The 22,927-nt window shown below is 38.0% G+C and overlaps 1 protein-coding gene across 5 annotated transcripts in view; it reads right to left on the bottom strand.

The window, feature by feature from the left end:
- The window catches only part of xrcc4 (X-ray repair complementing 4), a 156,440-nt gene that overhangs the window by 74,505 nt on the left and 59,008 nt on the right, over positions 1-22,927 (bottom strand). For 4 of the 5 annotated variants that reach the window (XM_088630633.1, XM_088630631.1, XM_088630630.1 and 1 more), the window contains exons 4-5: positions 4,192-4,358; positions 558-710 (exon numbers count right to left, since the gene is read on the bottom strand). In XM_088630633.1, the coding sequence (XP_088486759.1) occupies positions 558-710; positions 4,192-4,358 (320 nt within the window). The remainder of the gene's footprint in view (positions 1-557; positions 711-4,191; positions 4,359-22,927) is intronic. The other variant, XM_088630635.1, reaches the window with a different exon arrangement.

Raw genomic sequence — 22,927 nt, 5'->3', positions numbered from 1 at the left:
ATTGAATCAAGGATCACATACTGTAAGCAGACCGGCAGGACAGATGGCCATCCAAGATCCGGTTGCACTCGAGTGACCACACCAGAGCAGGACCCACACTTCGGACTGGTCCATCTGAGAGATCGTTTCAGATCTGCCACCTGTACTGCTGCTGAAACTGCCGGCAGACACAATGCCCACATCAGTGGCAGGACAGTGAGGCTCTATGCTGCAGGCCTTAGAGCCTCAGAGCAAAGCGACCTGTCAGAGGCCCTCTGCTCACACCTCCTAGACGTCACACCCGACTGCCTTGGGCCAGACAGAGGCTGCGATGGACTAGTCAGCAGTGGCTTCAGGTCCTCTTCACGGATGAGTTACTCTTCAGCCTGTCCCACGCAGACGGGAGGGCAAGAGTGTGGAGGAGGAGGTGTTGCGTTTCTTTTTTCCATCAGTATACAGTATACAGTATATGTACTGTAACTACAGTTTATCTGCAATGTCTATTTTTCATAGATCTTCAGAGGAAAAGTATAACAACACTGTATATACTGTACTGTATAAAATACTCTGCTGGTTACCTCGGCACATTCACAGATTCCATATCCCCTTGTAGGTGATTTAACTTCTGCTCCAGGCTTCTTATCTTTGCCTTTTTCTCATTAAGGACAAGTGCAAAGCGAGTGTACAGGTCCCCCTCGAGTGTCTCCTTGGCCTGGACATACTTCTCTAGTCTGCAGACAGAGAACAAGGAGGGTGAAACTCTGACATCAAAAACCCTTCATGCAGGTACGCAGTGCAGAAACTGAGATTCAGAGGGACAGTTCAGAAACTTGTGTTAATGGCCCATGTTCCCAAACATCCTGCTACCTTTCAAACGAAGTGCACATGTGAAAACATCATAGGACCAATGTTTGATCAGTTCCATATGGTCTAAGGACATCAAGATTGTATTTAAATACCTTAAACATATCCTGATAGCCCATTTAAAGCTGTTCATTAAATATTTATTTCAATTTGAATGTTTCTGATTAAAAAGTACAAACTTTATTTCCTTAATTATTATTTTAACAGTATGACCTAGGCCAAAGAAAGGAAGGCATTCAAAATTAAAAAAGGACACAAATTAATTTTCATCATACTGTATATTTTAGACATTTTACTATTGATAAAGACTTACTGACATATAAATCAGTGGCCTGCAAAAAAGGCAAAGACATTTAAATTGACAAGGCAGAATCTGATAACTGGTTTAATTTATGTGCAGTGCCTAAATGTACAGTATTTAGACCCTTTCTAGGATGTACAATTTTGTGAAATTACAAAATGGTACATACACATCTTTTTAAATGTAACATTTATTAAAAACCTGAAAGCTCAAACTGAAGATTTCTAAATTGAAAGTAAATCATAGCAAACGTCAGCTAAAACTAGGAACAAAAAACTGAAATCTGTTAGTTGCCCAAGTCAGGACTGTGACTGGGCTATTCAAGGGCAAATCCTTTCTCATTCTTAAGCTACTCCAGTGTAAGCTCTGGCCTTGTGCTCTGGACCATTGTCGTTCTAAAGGTACATTTTTGCCCCAGTTTTCACCCTTTAGCAGACTGGAGCAGGTTCTCCAATATTTGCCAGTACTTTGTTTCATTTGAGAGGTAAATATCAAGACAATCTTCTATCTTCTATCAATCTCTATCTCAGTGCCTGCTCTACCAAAATGGTGACAACAGTGTTATTTCTCACGAGACTCACAAATTTGCAGTAAAACCAAAAAGTTCCCAGTTTGTCTCACCTGACCACAAAACAAATTTCACCACATATATACAGGACCATGCTTTGTTGTAAACTCCCTCCACATTCACTGTGTATGATTTGAGATACTTGTCTTTCTATAATGGTTTCTTTCATTCCATTCTGCCATACGGGCCAGTCTTGACTTGTGGTGACTATCTCCCATCTCAGCCACAGAACACTCCAGCTGTTTCAAACTTGCTCCTGGCCTCGCAATAAGTATCGCTAACCTGGCTGCTCAGTTTGGAGGGACAGTCTGATCTAGGCAGTGTCTTGGCATTGTGATACATCTTCCACTCTCTTAATAATTGACTTCACTGTGCTCAAAGGGATATCCAGTGTCTTAGCCTTCGCCTGATCTGTGCCTTTTCTACAACTATCCCAAAGTGGTTTCATAGAATCTTTGCTTGACCGAAGCACCTTGAAGAGACACGTGTATTTATTCTGAAATTATATGGCTCAAATAGAGGCCACTCAACTAATTGTGTGGTTTGTTAAGGCAATTTTGACCACCTTTAATTTAGGTATGCCTTAGCAAAGTGTTTGAATCATGACTGTTATGACTTTTCCAGTTTTCTGTTATATCAGTTATCTATTTACTTTTTGTTGATTTCTTTGAGTGTAAGTCATACTGTATGGTACACTGTGTTTATAATATATACAGTATATATTAATTGCCACTTCAAAGTATCTTGACTGCAAGTTTTAAAGAACCAAAAGTTGAAAACTGCAGAAGGGTCTGAATATTTTTTCAAGGCACTGTACCGTAAGTAAACCTTTCTAGGCAAGATGTTTTTTTTTTTTTTGTGGTGGAACATAATTACAAAAGCTTTTCCCAACATTCCTTGAGGTTATGGAACGGAAATTAAGCTTATTCATAGTGCTTGGATGTTCCAAAATTTTAATCGAAGTGTGACCTATCAAAGTGTGCAGACAGAAATTCAGTAATCAAATAAAAAATATGCAGCATTACGTGTATTTTATTTATTTATTTTTTTGGGGGGGGCGTGTTTTTCTTTGTTAAAGATCAAAAGAAATCAAGCGCTGGTAATCATTATATGCGATCCTGTTAAAAAGAAATCAGACAAATTCAAAGGTTACAGTTTCTTTTCAACAAATTACATCAGTTCCCCTAAACATCCTAAACATTTTTTTTTGTCTTTGGCCAGACATAAGCTACACTCCTGTCTGATTTCTGTGGCGTGGCTCAGGGTCTGACCCTGCAAGTCATCGTCCTGAAATAAGAGCTCTTGTAGCTACAACATGTCCCAGAGTGAAGCTTTACTGGGAGGAGAAGGAGATGATTCGACACTGGCTCGAATCGTGATTTAGCTGGTCACCCAGAAGACAGCGAGCAGCTGGAGCAAGCTGGAAAGAATGTGACTGCAGCTAAGGATACCATAAAAAACAGTGTGAAGGGAGAGCTGCAGAACGCTGTGGAAGAAAGACACTGAGCAGAGGGTGAGATCATTCTGACCAGAGGACTGACTGTTTTACAACTGCAAGACGTATTGCAGAGGGACCCACGTCAACTTGAGCAATGTAACATGCTGATAATTAGCTCAGCCCAAAAGACACTTTTGGCCAACAAGGCTTGTTCGTGCAATTTCTTCCGTCCCACACTGAAAACAAAAGTAGTCTGTTTTCCAGCAAAGGTGTACAGGCTTCATGACACTGCCTCAGAACAGCTCAGAAACAGAGTCATCCACAACGCTCCCAATTCAAGAGTGTGGAGAGAGCTACAGTATTTGGGATAAAGGGGGCAGGTGGTAACAGCTACATCTTTCAAGGAGGAAACAATGCTTATTTAAGTAATGGGTCATATGTTACAAATCTATAATGTTTGCTGATTTGTTACTATTCAATTCAACATTCTTCTCGTTCATTCCGTCTTGTATCTGTTGTGCTCGAGTATGCTGAAAATCAAGATTTGATGATTTCTGAAGATGCACAAGTGCCGGTCTGAAGACAAAACAATGTGGAGCAACCTAGAGAAGGAACAATTAGTTACAATCTAGCTTTACTTCTCATTGAAGGCCAACAGCAGTGAAACGAGGAAAACACGTATCCTCCAACAACTGTGCCCGGCCTGTAAAGTTGAAAAATAGTTATATCAGATACATGCACTACATATACCTAGTCATTAACATCTTAAGCGTCTTCACCAGAACATAACTATGAAAACTAGAACATAATTCAGAAAAAAGTCTTCAATTAAAAATTCAAGAGGCAGGCATCAAAGACACTATTGCACTTTGTAAATTATTATTACTATAAATAGCAATGCATGTCAGATCTCCATTTAAAATTTCAATTAAGCATCTGTGCATGTTTGAAAATCAATTCATGCAGCTATAATAATGAATGAATTCATCTGATTAAGGGTATTTTGCAAACCCTTTCTTACTTAGATAGAAATGTACTTACTCTCCAGTAACATACTCCCATTCACGTCTCAGTTTCTCATTCTCCTCCTGCAGGTGTTGATTCCTGGCTTGCAGCTCAGTGCTGTGCTCCAGTCCATGGCTAATCAGCTCTTTAATAACTTCAATGGGCTCTGCGACAGCATGCAGCTCGACTGATCCCAGTTTAAACTAGATGAGAAGAAAAACAAGAGTTACTGTGTCCGGCTGCACCTGGGAAACAGGCTTGGACTGAAAACAAGATCTAAGGCTCATAAAGCAAGGGCACAGAACATGGTTACTGCTCCATACTTGCATCTTAATGTGTGCGGCATCACAGCAAATCCAATATCTCTTTATAAAAAATGTCACAGCACGCCACTGTATGAGTTGTACGTTAGATTCACTGCCTTATTTTGTTTCATACCATGTTCATAAAAACATCTTTATTCTTTATTTTATTTCATGAAAATGTTATAAATTTATATATTATAAAATGTACTATACAGTTAACATATTGTGTAGCATAGTGTAAAATGATGGGTAGCTGCGTCAGCATGCGTAGGCTGCAAAGGAACAAGTAATGGGTTTATTCCATGCTGAAAAAAAGAAGAAAGAGAACACAACGTTTTGGCCGTGGAGTCTTCTTCAGGTGTGAGGGTAGTAGCTCACACCTGAAGAAGGCTCCATGGCCGAAACGTTGTGTTCTCTTTCTTCTTTTTTTCAGCATGGAATAAACCTATTGCTTGTTCCATAGTGTAAAATGGGTAACTCTCCAGGTCAGGATTGTGAAATTTGTTCCCTACCTATATGGTTAAATAAAGGATTTTAATAAATCATGATGCAGTATCTCATTCGATGGATCTGGTGTATTGCCTAACTTTACATTGGTGAGACAAAATATGAGGGAAAAGGTTTGTCCATCACAAATGCCACCTGCTCCTTCTTTGTTCTGCTGAAATGATGTCACCTCAATGAGATGAAGATGGGTTTGCGAGTGTAAATGCCAATGATGGGCTGTCCTTTATCACATAAGTGTCCGGGTTTCTCCAGTGTAGTATGGTGTTTGCATCCAGGAAGCTGTTTTTCATCACTTGTACAGTGACATGGATAAGTGCTGTGGCCACCCTTTGATCTACAGCAGAGCTATATTCACAATAGCTCAACAGAGATAAAGGTATGGACACCTCAGATCCCACAGGAACACTTACAGGCTAATGGCCATGAAAGAGTTATCAGCTCAGTCTTTTATTTTCTTCCTTCTGAAGGGGACCGGGGAGATAAAGTGATGTACAGTATATACTGTATCTCAAGGGCTTGGTTGCCTGGCAAAGTCACTCCTTGGACACTCAGCTCTGGACTCCCAGACATACAGTATGCACGCAAATCAATTTTTTTTCTATTAGTCACTACATTTTTAAAACCAGCACAAGATCCAACAGATTAAAATAGATAAACATTTATTTCACAAATGCTTGCACATTTTGAAATTTTCACATGTAAAGCACATCTGCTGTGCTGTTTATCACTAAGTCTTTATAACAAACTCATTTAAATGTCGGTCAATGTTGTCATTGACTTCAATGCCTTTTTTTTCTGCACCATAGGATTAAACTTTTACCCATGTTGCCAAACTCATTCTTGAAACAAATCAATCACTACAAACCAGACAGACTTCTGCTGGACAATTCAGAGCTGGATAGCTTTCAAGATTTCTCTACAATGAGAACCATTTAGCAAAAGACACCTGGACTTCTTTTCCTTCAAAATTGTCAAGGAAAAAGTGGGAGTATTGTATTGCTGTACAGGCCCAACAAACAGTGACATCTGCAAACCCCTTTGGATTTTGGAACCTAAGACCCAGATTATTTTAGAAAAGGCTTGCCCAGCAGTATCAGCAAGTGCTTAAATATTCTATTCAGTGTAGTTGGGGGGGGGTCATTCATTTTTAGAGAAATTAAACCACAGAATCTCCCTCAAACTCGTGTTTTATACACCTGAGGAATATGACAAAAAAAAACTGCAAAAACGTCGGTTTAGTCGGTATAGTCAGTGCACTGATCAAGAGTAGGAAACTGAAATCTCAGCCATAATGTATATGGCTTGATGTGTGTGTACTGCTTTTTTGCATAAGCAGCTCGTACCAGCTGTGTGGTTCCACACTCAGACTTCTGAAAATGCTATTTTTGTCAAGGAGCATTTAAAATCTCAATTACATGTTTTAGGAAGTGTCTCATTGAACTGTACATTACGGTTTTGTAAATGTACTAAAATGCAATTGCATATTTCTTTATATCTGTCTAATACTCCCCTTTGCAAGACCTGAACCTTTGAAGCAGTACATCCACTTATAAATAAAACCCCACAATCCCTACAGCTCTCTCGTTATCAAGACAGGTGCTGCTCTATAGTCAACACAGACAGCACCCTAGTGAGCCAATAGCCCATCAGAGCCGAGTGTGGTCCGCTGATCAGAGTTGGGGTCCAAAGGCACTAGTGCTCTGGTAAAAAAAAAGGCAGATGAGAAATCAGCGGAGTTAGGTTGGTATTATTAGGGTTTTTTTAATATATAACTGTAGTGTCTATAATATCATCCACCATGTTTATATTGGTAACTCAGTCTGTTCAAGATGATATTATGGGCAGTCAATGAAACCAGTATGAGTTTCAGTACTTACAGTACACTGCATAAAACCTATGTGCACATAAACCACTTTATGTTAAATAAACATCTTGTTCGGTCAAAATGATCTATAACCGATGGTTATTTTACAGACATTGTGGTCAGCAAACATATACTCTTAGCCACAGAAGCTATTTTCCCAAAGGTCTTTTTCACTTCATTGTTTCATATGTCTTTTAAGTACACTAGAGTCTTATAGTCTCTATATGGTTATGTACATTGGTATTAATTTTATTTCTCCTTTACTCAAGTCATTAATTATTAACATAATGAAAACAGATACAGAAAGAGCCTTTGATTTACATTCTCCCACATATACAAAGTTGAACTAGTGCAAGACTACAAGTTGTTTTCTAGATTAGAATGAAAACAGAAACCAAAAGGCCTGCAGTTTTTTTTATGACATTTCCCTACGTGAGGAGCATCTTTAGGTTGCAATGCCTAGACTGAATTGCCTTGGTCTTCTCCTATAGGCTGTTGGATAAGATGCAACATCAAGACACTGGCCACACGTTACATTTAAATAATTTCCTGGTTAAACTCAGGATCATCACTGTACACATTAAGAGTTTCAAAACTGGCGTTCAGTTCCTGTTTCAAAAAACATGTTGTAGTGGTGCACACTCCTGTCTGAACATTTGGAAGACAGGAATGTGGAAGCTGGACAGGCTGTGGGGGCACAACCATGTACAAGGCCGAGTGGGGGGTGCTACCTTGCAGATAAGCTTTAATGTCAGTGGCTGGTGCTTTGGCATTCAGCTCTCACAAGAAAACACCCCTGACACCATCTTTCACCAGCCCTCAGAAAGGTCAATGGAAAGGGAGAGCCCTGTGTGGGAACAGGAGTATTTCGAGGGTGAAATTTATCACTGATCACCTCTGTTCAAGCATCTACTGTATCATGTCACTAGGTTGTTTTCTCTCTGATTTACACCTGACTAGAGGCAACTTACAGTACCTAAAACTGAGAACCCACTGAAACTACTGCTTTATCTCACGATACATATATACAGTATAACGGTATATGTATAAAAGCAATGCAATGACTGTCCACTATAACCCTTAAGGCCAAATTCCAGGAAACCCTTACAATTCTCAATAAAAATCCATACTTGAAAAAAAGGCAAATACACTGGTGGTGTCAAAAAGCAGTGGCTTGTATTCCTGCAGCAGGGTTTTGAGAAGGTGCCATGTTGGCAGTGAGCTCCAAGGTTTGTCTGGTGAGGCAGCAGTCTGGCCTGTGCGTAATTAAAACAATCGCCTGCTCCAATTACCGAAACCGAGAGAGGGTTTACAGTGGATTAAGCCACTGTATTCCACATTGACACCTGAATTCATTTTAGATCCTGAGGGGTATAATAAGCATCTTAATCAGAGTGTGTGTGTGTGGTTTCTGTTCAGCGTCATATGGTGATTAACCACAGCCATCGCAGTTTAAACAGACATTATTCAATCAGCAAGGTGATAAAAATCAGGGTGATTAAAGCTTGTGTGTGCTTCTAATTCCATGTTCCCTAATGAAGTTCCACTTATTGCTGGCAGTTCTGCTGCCCACCGTGATTTACACTGCTAAGACTCTGGCTTTATAACAACCAAAGTCATAAAGCAATGTGCGCATTTTCAGAATGGAGAAAGCCAAGCAAATAACTGAAAATATAAAAGCCTAATTATTGTCTAATCACCCTTCCCTCTCCCCTCTGCTGTTGGCAGAACAATGACAACTGTTCAAACAGCCCCTGACATTAAACAGCAGCAGGCACACATGTGATAATGCTTAAGTAAGCAAACTCTGAGCCATTTTTTTGAGATATTCAACCATTTGGAGACTAAATTATTCACAACATATATAAACTATTATATATTTACTGCAGTTATAGAACTAATGTATCTTACAAATATATTCACTCCCTGCAAAGTTTCCACAATTTGTTGCTGATTGAGCTTGCAAGCAATCATGATATTTTAGAATTAGAATCTACACAACCTACTCCAAAAATTATAAAGACAAAAAAGCTGATTGTGTTTTTAAAAGCTTTGTTTTTTTAAAGAAAATTAGAAAATTCGAAAGTGCATACTGCAAATATTCAGCCTTTCTTCCTACGGCAACCCTAGATCAGCTCAGGTGCAAATCAATCATTTGAAAAGTCCCCCAAAATAGTGTAATGATATCAGCCCGTGTGTAAGCAAAGTGACAAAGACAGATATTGAATTTCAAGCCACAACTCACAAGGAGATAAGACAAATTGACCATGAAGCTCCATGAAGAGCTTTTCAAACAAACAAATCATGGAGAGGCACAGATCATTAGGATGCTTATCCTTCTGAAAACAGTGAAATCCTTCATTAAAAACTGGAATGTGCAGCATACTACCCAAACACTACCTGGATCAGGTCACCCTTCTAACATGAGCAGCCAAGCAAGCAGGTAAGTAGTTAGGGAACTCAGCAGTGACTTTGAAAGCTTTACGAAGTTCCAAGTCTCAGATGTTAGTCATTGCTCGTACTTTGCTAATATCCTGGTTCCTACAGAAAGCTGGCCTGTATGGGTGAGTGGACAGACAGAAGACGTTACTGAAAGAGACTCATATTAGGTCACGCAGGTAGCTGCGTCAGCATGCGTAGGCTGCAAAGGAAAAAGTAAAACTATTCCATGCTGAAAAGAGAAGAAAGGAAACACAATGTTTCAGCTGTGGAGCCTTCTTTGGGTGGGAACTGTCTTTCACATTTTCTGATATGAAAAAATGGGACAAATACATGAACAATTAGAAATAAAACAGATGAAAATGTAATATACAGTATAATAAGTTACAAAAACTACACACATCTTGTTAAATTTCACAAGAAACCAAAACCACTTGAATTAATTCCTCTGAGAATGAGCACGCACAACAGGTATTTTTTTTTTCAATTTACATTTCACGTTGAGGTAATATTTTTGTGTTTCTGACTAAAACTTTCCATGAGAAGTGAGTCATATACCTGACTGCCTCCTGTAACCTTTAAATGTCTCTGTTAGTAAATCACATTTAAACTATGTAATGCCTCCTGGAGACATGGTATTAACACAGCAAGGTTTATTGAATATTCAGAATCGTGTTGATTTGGGGACCTTCCGGTCTATAGGCGAACAGTTTCAAATATTAGCTTTAACAAAGAGAAACATCTAAAAAGGCAAAGCTTATATTATCCACGACAGCTATTATAACACATCCAATATTATTATGATGTATTATATTACTTTACAGCATAATACCATATAATTTATATTACTTTAAGTACGGGCATGTGTTATATACACATAGACATAGGCAACAGATCCTAAAAACAAAATGTGGCCATATAACAAGAGCTCAGAAAGGTTTTGGATAGCACTATACTGTATTTACTGAAGTTTGTAAAAAAGTACAAAACATACAGTATAACAAAAATAAAACAGAGCAAAGGACAGGAGCAAATAAAAGTCATTAATTAATCATAATGGGAATGCCTGGGTAAGTGGCTATTGGCACAAAGTATTAACTAATAATTAAACAATGCACCAGTGTGACTCAAATGCTGAGCAAAGAACTTGAAGTGACTCAACACAAAATTCAGCTAAAGGAGACCATTGGGACCATGGTTTCTTGAAGCTGTGGATCCCATCCAGCCATTTCTTGGAAAAAGCTGGGGTATCACCTCTTACAACAAGGTTAGACAGCCTGCTCCACGCTCCCGCCAACATTAATGTTAAGAAGTGCTACTGTACCTGTCCTCAGTTTTAAAGTTCTTTCATATTAAAAGCCTCATCTAGATTAAAATAAACTAGAACTGTTATTAATTAAAGGGAAGAAATGATCCCCCTGCCTACACTGACAATGTGCATATTAGCTTTGTGGCAGAAAATAAAATAAAATAAAATAAAGACTTCATTAGGAGCACTCAACTTAAAAAGCTGGAAACCTAAACAGTAACCAACCAAGCCTTCACATCATTTAATTTCATAAATGTAATTGAAAAATAAGTAAAGGAAATCTATTCATGTTCAGTGCAGTTCAGTGCAGAGTTGCAGACATTACACAACCAGGGACAATAAATGTTAATGTCCATAAATATAAACTCTCCAGGTCCCTATTTCCTTTTAATTTCTAAATGATGCCATTTTTCATGTGCTTTAAAACTGAATTAAGGATGCTGTCTACAAAGTGTTTGCTCTAAACGTGCATTTTACTTTCCTTTTTCAATGACTTTGCAGCGTATACTGGTATTGAGCTTCAGTAATCACTCTACCCATGTATCCTTTGCAATAAGAACCTTTACAATATCTTACAATATTTAAGGAAATGGAAAAAGAATGAACTCAATACATCTCTGCTTAAAACATCTACTTAATAAAGGTTTCATTAAAAGTCTGAATTATAAAAGTCAATCTACATGAAGTGCACAAATACTGAAACTTGAGCTAGAATTTTAATCACAGTAACTGAAGTAATTTTCTTTAATCGGATGCATCTGTTTTTTAATGACTTTATGAAGTCCTCTCTTTCCCCTTATTTTTTTTCTCTACAGGACTCTCCCTAGTACCCTAGAAACTCTCCCTAGGGATGCATCTATTCTGTGCTTCATTCCATCCATTGTCCACTATCCTATGTAATACATACTGTAGCACTGAGAGTTTACACCTCTCAAGCTCTGTGTCCTTCCTTCAAAGTATGCCTGTAAGCTGTACACTGGGGAATATGACTCAATTGTTCAGTTTCAAAGAATACTTCAAAGTACACCATATGATGATCACCTCTTTTTACCTTACTCTTTCTTGATTAAAACTGCCAAGCTTACATTAATACTGTATCAGCCTAAAGTTTTTTCTTCTCTTCACATCAGAAAGTGACTTATGGAGCTAATTCTGCTTATTCAAACCAACAGTAAAGGCATTTAAAGCAATTCCACGCAGCATTTGTTTCACTGATTGTGGTCACTCAGAGGAAATCGACATGAACTTGCCATGAATGATTAAAGGAAGATTTTGAACTTTCCAGTTTTTCATTATCACTTGGCATTTACTTTCAAGTTGGATTTTGCTATGACAGCACAATCAAATGTTTTGTTTATGATGATACTTTGAAAGAGATGCGTGTAAATTGCATTGCATATACAGTAATTGCAGAATGTATAATAAAGGTTTATTCCTGGGCTGTGGTTAAATAAAAGGATATTAAGGGATTCCGAAAAGCAAAAGTACAGTTTGTCCTAGGGATAGCAAGTTTCAATATCACTTGAAACTGTACACCAAATATTAATATCTAATTGCAGAGCTTCATATCCAATGGTAGTGTTTCAACACATCCCTTATTTACCATATAGATCACAGCTTTCTGTACAAATGTAAAAAAGGCACAATCCTACTAGATTTAAAGTTGCTCTGTATATTAAGTACACTAAATACAATAAATAATATTTTAATTTTGTACTTCTCTCAGATATACACATTTTTTCATTAAAAGATACATAGGAATCTTTTATTAAATTTAATTTGGTCCAACACACAAAATATATTTTTTTAAAAGTATCTGAACCACTTCAGGCAAGAGCAGGATTTTATCACAACTTCTCTCTCAGAAAAATGAATACTCATTGGCTTTGCTTTCTTGCCCACTGACATTCTTTGTTCACCTCCGGTCAACATCATTGAACATCTCCTGATCTGTGAGTTATTCATTCAACAAGCAGGACATGCCCATCTTCCCTGCTTTCTTACTGTTTGCCTCAGCAGAAATCAGAGAGCAGGCTCTGTGGCATACAGTAAGTCCTTCAGTCTTCAGACTTTCCTCTGCGTTAGGTGAGGTCTTAACTGGTAGCAGCCTTATGTGGTTCAGTGACAGGACTAAAAAGGCATACAAAAACGCCTTTTATTATTAAGCACTTAAGTCAAATACTCTGAAAAATTGCATAAAGAAATCTATTATTTCCCCATGGATACTAAAGTTAAACATGCCACAACCCTAGATTTCATGAAATCATCACTGTTTTCTTTTGAACCAACGAAAGGCCTGCTGGAAATTATGAAAACAATATTTTCCCTATTAAATAGTTAAAACATCCTTAGCAATACTGTTCACAATAAGTTGGCATAAGAATATACAGTACATCAGAAAACTGTGCACCATTAATTCAGAGCTATTGATGTGTTAATTCCCACAGTATCTGGAAATGAAAACTAGTTGTAAGGGAAGGGGTTATGTCAGAGTGGAGCAGGGTTAATAGTGGGGTACCAAGGGATCAGTTCCAGGACCACTGGTCTTCCATATTCCTATCAACAATCTCCACTCTGACATGGTGGTTAAACACGTCAGATGTACAGATGAAAAAAATAGAGTTGCAATTAGACTAAAAGTGCAAGCAACATAAGAGGAATTAGATAAGTTTCAAAACATTAGAGGCAGAAATCTGGAAATTAAATTGAGTGTGGAGAATATTAGATATAGGACACACAGACTGAAACATCAAATGTGAAATGGGCATAATGAAAGCAATAAATGAGAACGACAGGATTTTATGTTGATCCATCACGTCAGATAGGTATCATGGGGAGAAAAACAAAAGGGCTGACAAATGTACGGGAACCCAAATTAAAATTAAAGCTTGGTTTTAGTCACCAGATAATACGGATAATGCATCCATCCTATCCATTTTCTCACTTTTTCATCCGATTCGGGGTCGCAGGGGAGCTGGAACCAATCCTAGCAAGCAACACACACAAGGTGAGATGACGCCAGTCCATCACTAGGTCGTACAGTGGAGAGCAAACATGCTTACTTCTGGTCAGAGGGGACATTTTTGCCTGGAAAAACGATTAGCTGGAGTCAATTATATTAATTCAGGAATGACACTGGTCAAGTCAGCTCAAGGGACTCTCTAAAGATCCGCACTCAAGTAGAAAATTAAGTTTTGGTTATTTAAGATGGAATACAAGATGGAATACCTGTGAGACTCTGGAATCAGTTCCAAAGGCACGCTGTTGAAGCTGACTCTGCAGGACCCTTTACGATACATGATATAAATGGACTTTTATGATCATTTATCCAATAGCAACTACAATGCAAACTGAACAGGAATGGCTTTCTCTCATAACCTTTTCTTATATTTCTCTGTCCGTGCCTGATCTGGTCAGATCTCAGAACCGAAACGAGGCTGAGCCTGATCAGTAGGGATGCGAAACCGACAGTCCAGCACTGCGTATGGAAATCCAGGTTGTCAGGTTGCCTTTTTGGCCTTGGTGGACCACAAAGTGCTCTTCACTCTGAAGCAGAACTTCAAACCCGGTGTCATAGTGATGATGACAGGGGACACTGTGCTCTAGGAGGTGCCATCCTTCAGAAGAGATAATCAACTGAGGTACTGATTATCCGGGGTTAGGATCCGATGGCACTTGTGCTACAGTAAGTAGGAGTGTTAACCCTGATATCCTGGATGAATTCTATTCTGGTCCTGCACAATCTGGGATCTCAGAAGTGTCCCCTTAATTCACTTGATGAAGTCATTTCTCACTGCTCTACCCACTCTGCTGCTGGGCGGCTGTTGGAGTACGATGGCCACAAGGACACATAGCCAAGTCATGCACTTACAGTAAGCAGTGGATGAAGTGGATTTCATCCTGCATGAAAGGCTTTTTGGACACTCTGGGACGAATTACTAAGAATTATTAAGTAAGTGAAATGTATATGGCAGTTATACTTTGCTGTACGTTAAACAATTACAAAAACCTATTAATGCTGGTGTTTCACAATGGCTGTTGATGTTTCCAATGAAGACGTAAACAACTATGCATAACACAAATATGATATACTTTGAATTATATGCATGACTTCTCTGCTCTCTCCCTCTCTCCTCCACACTCCTGAAGGCTCCACAGCACAAACGCTAATCTTCACTGTTTTTCTCTTCAGAGAGTCACTTCTGCGTATTCCTTTTGTAGCACTGACGTATGCAGCTCCCCCACTCTGACCTCCTCAGAGCATTTTTGTGTTATTATAAGCTGGAATGTATAGTTGATGTTTTTCAAAATCGATTGTATTGGCTTTTTTGCTAGCAGAGCTGAAGAGGAGATTGACTTCACGGCTGACAAGATGATCCAGTGAAGTGGAGTGGGAAAAGCGGAATAAGTAAATGCAAAATACTATAGGATGTGAAAAGGGAAGTAGGCTCTGGGTAATTTTAATGGCCACAAGCTTAGCACTGAACGGTAGTGGCACTCTTGGAGGCCTGTACACAGAGCCAGCATTGTTTCTTCAAGTGCCTAGTCTGGAAAGCATTAGGAGCCAGTATTTCCATAATCAATCAACCTGCGCATGATTTCGGTTCGCGAGTGATGCCATCCGCCTCCGGAGGGAGAGTTGCGAAACACGACCCATGACACCTCCAGGAGCGCCGGGGAAACGCCGCGGATCCTGGCTGCTGATGCCACATCGATGCCAACGTCACAAATGTGACAGAAAACAGGGTCAGGAAATGCTGATAAAGCTGGGCTAAAGGCCAAGGGGGGTTACATCATTATAAAAATAATAATACAACTTGAAACCTCCCAAGCAAACTTGTATAATTTCCAGACTTCATGACTGTTGTGACCACAGAAGTAGCGTAAAATTGAAGAATAAACTAAAGAAATGGCGTTCGATCCCAAAGCTGTTGGTGACCATTCATATGTAGTGACTCACAAGGAGCTCATTAGCCACGTTAATTCATATACGTACTTAGGAATATTCTTAGACGGCAACCTGAGCTGGACTTCTCATGTTGAGAGTGTTTGCGCCAGAGTTCAGCAGCGTTTTTTTACGAAGATTAAAAGTGTTTGGAAGCTGATAGGAAATAAAGCTCCTCTTTTACCATGCTGTAATTGAGCGCGTGATTAGATAAGATATATCAGTGTGGTTTGGTAATTTATCGGCCCAGTTAAGATCAAAAGCATCCCGGCTTGTCCAAGCACTGCCTTGACCTTGGGGGTTATGGGAGTGAAGCAGCACTTCTCCATGCAGACAATTGTTGAACAATCCATGACTGGAGGGGCTGAAAAAATATATCAGATCCTTTTCATATTCTTAATTCTGAATGTCAACTTCTTCCCATCGGAAACCGTTTTAGGGTTCCAACATGTAGATCAAATAGATACAAATATTCATTTGTTCCCGTATCTATTAAATCATTTAATACAAATATATTACAAGGGTAAATGCAACTGGGTCAGTATAAACACTTTATGTAGTAACAAACTATGTATGTCTAATACGTCATTTTTCTTCAATGAGTTAAGCATTTATGCATGGGCAATGGTTTTTTAAGCACACTAGATATAAAAGGTCTGCTGATCTTCCCTGAGGTCTCCATTAATCCTTTCTTATTACCATTGCATTAGGAAAACAGTAGTTGCTGCAGTGATTTCCACAGTGGCCAAGGATCAGTGCTGCTCATTACATGTTCAGGCCCCTGAGAATCGGAGGAACTAGGTGATCTACATATTGTGCGATTTATTTCTTCTATATCGCTCTGTTGTTTCCACATCCCATGTTTCTCCAATTATACTTCCGCTCAGGTTGTTATTTCCCATCCTGGCTGTTCCAGGGAAAGGGAATAGTTCATAATGGGAAAGACAATAAAACAGCAAAGAATCACTCATACGGAAACACATGGTCTTGTGTGGAAAAATGAAGCTCAAGGAAACTTCAAACAGCATTCATTACACCCTTAAAACATTTGTACTCAAACCCTGTGGTTATAAACATTTAATTGACTTTGCAGACTCTCAGGTATTCAATTCCAAACTCTGATGAAGAATTATAAAGCTGTTACAGAATAAAATATAACTCTGTTTTAATTAATCCTTATTAAAATGTGCAGCTCTCACTGACTGATCACAATATATAAACGTTATATCACAATTAGGGGTTACGTATTAGGGGAACAGAGCTCAAAAACTACTTTTAAAAAAGTGGGATTTAACTACAAAAATAAATGCAAAAGAAGTCTATGTTGATTTAATCCATGTCTTCACACACAAAATTCTCCAGACAGACAAAAATAAAAAGTCATCATTCATGTCTAATAGCAGACACTTTAAAATAAATTCTAGATTGCAGATTTTATATGCAAGGATTAAAATGAGAAATAAACTAAAAAAAATGTATTTTATATATAATGAAGCTTTAATCAAGTCACCTCATATAATGGCATCTGCTGGATACACACACTTTACACAGAGAGTAGGTTTAAATATATTTATACTTTTGATGAATTGTAACTAAAAGTGAATTTAGTAAATAATTTCAGGTGTACCTTCAATATTTTTTGACAGAAACAAATCAAAACTTAAAGGCCCATATCATCTCTAATATTACATGTTAAAACATCTGTCAGACATAGCTACATATAATTCTAAATGCAGTATTTACTGTATGTATATATGCTTATGGAAATTTATTCACACCCAGGGTTTGATACTTCCCCAGCCTTTTATTAAGTTTTTAAACTTCTCACAAGCAGCGTTCAGCCATTCCTAAAGGCACAATCCGCACTTGACTGCTTTCTTCAGCTTCATACGATTAATGTTTTACGAGGGACCATGACGGCTATTCAATTCCACTGATTAGCATGCTCTCTTAAATATTTGGTCACCGAATTTGACACAGACTTTGCATTTATCCTGTTATGAACTGCAAAGTTAATTTTGTGATTACGCTTGGGGTCCTTAACAGAGGGCAGCAGTTTAAAGCTGAGATATCCAGGTAAACTTTGAAAACTGGCTGTCCCCCAGGTCTGGCTACCAGACCAATACAAACCTACTGTAAGCGAAACCATTTCAATTTCCTACATGAGCTTCATCTTTCTGTGCTAATCATACTCCCGATTAGACTGTGCAGAAACCTGGTCTGTCTCATCCTTTTCATCCTTGAACACCGGGTGCCTTGGGAATCAATTACTGTAGGTTCTACTTGTTAAATTCATGTTTCTTTTTCTTTTTATGCTGGCAAAGGAGCTCTGCCACAGACACCAATTTCTTGTATTCAGCCTTGAGTTGTAGACTCGCAGACTTTGTATCCTGATGAATCTGTTTTTAAATAAAATCCCAATGCTTGCTCTTGGGTATATGTTACTATCCCACGTGACTTTCCTGACCACACATATGGGTACAACATTCTCAATGACATACACTAAAACTGTCATTAGCATGATGAGGTTGACATTTGATCAAGTTAAATCTTTGGACAATTTACTGACTTTCCCCATAATCATACACTACTGTTTCTTTTGTGTTTGGCCTTCTTTAATACCCACAGTAATAAAGGTGACTTCCAGAAACATCCACTGTATAAACTTTCTAAGGCTTTGTGAATCTAAGAGGTGACTACATTACATTTAAGGATTACATTTACAGCATTTACGTTCATCATAGTTACAGGGTACCAACAAATTTGAACATTGTTGATTTACAAATATTGTTTTCAGTTTTTTGCAAGTATTTTTTTGTACAAAATCCTTAGGTGTGGTCAAGTTAAGCAGTGGATAAAACTACATGAATTAACATAGGTGACTTTTTACTTTAATAACAGAACATGCTTGTTCTAGGTGAATGTTACAATGCTTTACAACAACATTTAAAAAATGCAACAGGTCTTAACAATGAAGACTGATGCTATTGCTATTTATCTCCCACAACAATGCATAAGAAAACCTGGGACACTCTGCTGATGCAACCTCTGGGGCATGCTCTAAGCATACTCAATAGAACAGTGTTGATCATTCCCAGTGATAATCTTGGCTTAATATGCAAATGCACTCACCATCAATCAATCTCTGCATATATCTCAGGAGATTTTTAGAATGGAGAAATTGGCATGACTGTGAAATATTCCAGTTCATTGTGCCTAAGGGCCAACACAGAAGCAACAGAATAGGAAGAAGCTGCTCAGAAAAAGGCCACAAAAACAGATGCACTATAACATCATTACATCACAAGAAGAGCTACAGTACTATTACCAAGTCTGAATTGGTATTTTCTGCTGAAAAATGTACTGTAGATAAATGGGGTTAGCTAATAAAGCACTGGAGAGAATTTGATGGGGTCTATTGCTCTTTGAAAAACAGCCTAGATTTCACTATTGTGTTTTTACGTCCAGTTTGTACTGTCATTGATAAAAAAAAAAATTTAAATGGACATCAAAATGTAAAAAAGAGTAAAAAATACCTTGAAAATAAGTCTGTAGAGTAATACAATAGCAAAACCACAAGATACATGTGATTAATACAGAAATAAGTATTTTCTCAAAATATGAAAAAATAAATACTTCATTTTGTTATGGATCTTTCTTTCCACATACTGTAATCTTTTCCTACAAGTGCTACTATTCTCATTCAAATACTGTAAAAGTGGACAGACCTCAAATTGATGTTATCATAGCAGCGATCGTAGTAATAGTAGTAAAAGTTATGCAGGAATCACAGAATAATCCTGTTTACAAATTAAAAGCATTTGCACAGATGGTAAGAGGAGGGGATTCTGTATGTTTTTCCATTATCATTATGTAGTGTTCCCTTGGGTGTAGTGAAAGTTATTGTCAGTCCTAACACTCTGGAAACAAGCTGGTAGCAGCAGCAATAATTAATAGAGATAAAAACGCTTTTCTTTGAAACATTATTTGCATACAGTATATACATGGATTGGATTTTAAAAATGAAAACCTAATCTGAAATAATACCTAAAGGCTATTACGTATGAAATTGGGAAACAGAAACTAACTTTAACTTGGAGACCTCTTTGGAAAATGAAACAGTTTTGCAATGTGAGTAAAACAGTGAGTATCCCATTTTTAAAGCTTACAGAGAAACAATCTGATATGAACTATGAAACAAGGGTGTTGCCACACAATTAATGCCCTTATGGTGACAATCACTTTTATCAAAAAATTTTGCAAGGGACTATACTTTCACATCATGTTGGCTTTTTATCTCTTCCTGACATTGACTAGAGGAGGACCTTGATGTGTTCACATAAACACCTAAATGCTTCTTTTCAAATGCTTAAAGTTCAGTGCTTCTTACCGTATGTACAAATCTTGCTCTCCGAATGTGATCATTTGCAATAATTTATATCAGAATTGATTTGCCAGATATCTGCCCAATCTTGAATATCTTAAATTAAACTAGGAATCTATTGCTTCTGCAGTACTTATAGGTGTCTCAATGTTTTTGTCTTCTGTAAAAATATAACTGCACACCAGAATCAAAGACAGAATAAGGACTTGGCTTGACAAGATTAATATACGACTCACCTTCAAATGTTGTCTATGTCTATCTTTAATTACCCCCAAAAAAATCCATACTTTTGTGCATGCCTACTGTAGATCCATTAAATCTGCACTGCAGTTTCCCTTTTCTTTCAACATATTGCCCAGCTGGTTCATGGAATCTGAATTTTCATTATATTAAGCGGACTAGGCTACAGAAAGCATAGTGCTCTTAGGTTTTTCAGTTCTGGTTAATATGTTCTGTCTGATAAATTTTACTTCCCCAACTCATAGCAATTCCTAGAGACTAATGCATGCTCGTTTGCTACCTACTGTATGTATTCATTATAAAAACCTACAACAAAACGCAAAAAATGTACTATTCCTGTGTGCAAGTGTGGTTGTCAAACCATCCCAGAACTCACTGAAAGCCTGAGTATAAGGCCACAGAATTAGAGATTCAGAGCATAGCATGCCAAAGAATAGGAGAGCCTAAAATAAGAACACAAGTCTTTCTTCAGATAGAAAGAATACCTCAGATAACTCCAAGACCTGCTTGGATAACTTCTAATACCACTGAAACATCACAACTCCTTTTGAACTCACCATAACATTAATACATTAACCTTGCATTAACTCAGTGAGGTCAGCTGTGCTATAAGAAACATATCTACTTCTAATGGCCCCCTAGAAAGCCCTACTTTTGCCACAAGTCCCCCTAATTAAATGCATACGCCTTCAAATTCAAAGAAGTTGAAAGATCACTTCAAGATTAATGTGATGTAATATAACCAATAATGCTAAAATGTTACGAAGGCAAACATTTGGCCCACTGCTATCTTCACGGAAAGAGAAACTGAAACATCTGTAAATCAGAATAGTTTTTTTTAATTTCATGAATCTTTTGCATTTTGAATGATAACGTGTGAGTTAACAGTCACGGATGCTGTGGAATCGTTCTGACCAACAGTTGACATCCATATAATTATGGCTAATTTTTAACTAACTACACAGTTACAGAGGTAACATCTGCACTGCAATGTCCAGGTGGGTCTGTTATTTAAACTCTTTCTGCAAATTTAAAACTACGTCTTCCAACACAATTCTAGTTACTGCATTGAAATGTTCTTCTTAACTGGACATTAATCTGGATATTGATGTTAAAACCATCAATAATCAAATCAGTTACATTTTTATTTCATATTTAAACCTAAAAGTATTCTTTCTTGCTGCTCTTCAATTAGCAATATTGTACTGCACAAAGCACCTACTGTTTTACTAATTTATCTCAATAAAACAGTAGAGCAGTGTTGGCAATATTGGAAGCATGCACAAAAGGCCCTTGGAAAACCACTTCGACACAGGAATGACCAGCACTCCTGGTATTCACAGACTTCAAGACATTAATCAAGTCTATCCAAAGAAAAGTAATTACAATAAACAACATTATTATTATATTATTCTATAAGTGCTGTAAGATCAATGATGGCCAGGAGGGAGAGATACATACACAATAACTGTGGGAACATGGGGTATTTATTACCCATTGTTGGATATAGCCAAAGGCTTTTCCATGTTATTCGCTTCCCAATTCTGGGATGCATTATGTACAACATAATTAAGACTTCTATCTTAAAGACATAATCCTCTGAAAACACTCCATATGTCCTAAGAGCAATGTTCCCTCTAATTTTTAATGACCTGTGTGCGCTAAAATTTCAAGCTGTGCAAATCTTTTCCCCAGTACAAAAACTTGTGCGCACTAAAGCTAAATGTAAAATTGTAAACCTGAAATTATTTTTTTGTTATTATAGTCATCCTCATACAAGCATAGAGATCCAAAAGACTGGGACAGCGATTCCACGAGCCCAGTCACAGAGACTGAGTGTCAAGCGAGCATGAGCACTGAGGTACGAGACTACGAGAGCACAGATATCGATGATCGAGCAGCAGTAATAATGCACACAGCCAAGTTGGGCCTCTCGCAGGCCGTCTCATGTGGTCGATTTAGCATTTTTCAACTGACGACCGTGTTTGTTTTGTGCACTGATTTCATAACCTGTGTGCGCAGAGGGAACATTGCCTAAGAGTAAACATTTTTTTAGGTTGATACACATGTACAGTGATTTGGATGTTTTAGGGTTTGTATTATACTGTTACAGACTGTACTTACCAGAAAATATTTTATTTGTTTTCATCAGGCAAACTATGCTCTGATTTATGTGCTGAAAAAGAGCATGTCTTTTCTTTTATGGGGTGCCTGACTCTGGTGCAGGGAAAATAAAATGGGCATGCCAACAATGGCTAAATAAGGGAGGTTCAGAAATGACAGAAGAGCATACAGTAGTCTTCCAGGTACAGTATCATTCTTTTAAATGGGTGTAACAGCCAACCACTCAAAGTCCAATCATCCAGAAAGCCCACAATTCACAAGGTGCAAGGTCCGGAGCTACAAGTCAGGCTACTCCCACAAAACAGACCTAAGGTCCTCAATTGTTCCTTGTGTGTTTTTTGAATGTTGGACAGTCACAAAGATGCGAATGAGGTCTTCTATAGAGGTGTGTCACATACCATGCCATGCAAATACCATGAAACATTTAAGAAGGTAGCCAGGAATAGTAAGATCTAATTGTAGTTAGCTGTGGACAGTGACAGCAAGCAGTCACCTATGACGACTCCACTGTACACGTTTTACATCTCATGCAGTTCATACTGTAAATTGTTTATCCTAAAGGGCCTGAATCCCATTACTGTGCAAACTAATTTAATATTCCGCTCACCTCTTCAATACCCTGTCCTACAGTTGGCAACATGCTAGAACAACTTCT

The sequence above is a fragment of the Lepisosteus platostomus genome, chromosome 4 (assembly GCF_059453375.1).
Source record: "Lepisosteus platostomus isolate fLepPlt1 chromosome 4, fLepPlt1.hap1, whole genome shotgun sequence".
Lineage (NCBI taxonomy): Eukaryota > Metazoa > Chordata > Actinopteri > Semionotiformes > Lepisosteidae > Lepisosteus > Lepisosteus platostomus.
The sequence above is the reverse complement of the archived record's forward strand: the minus strand, read 5'-3'. Positions and strand labels throughout refer to the sequence as shown.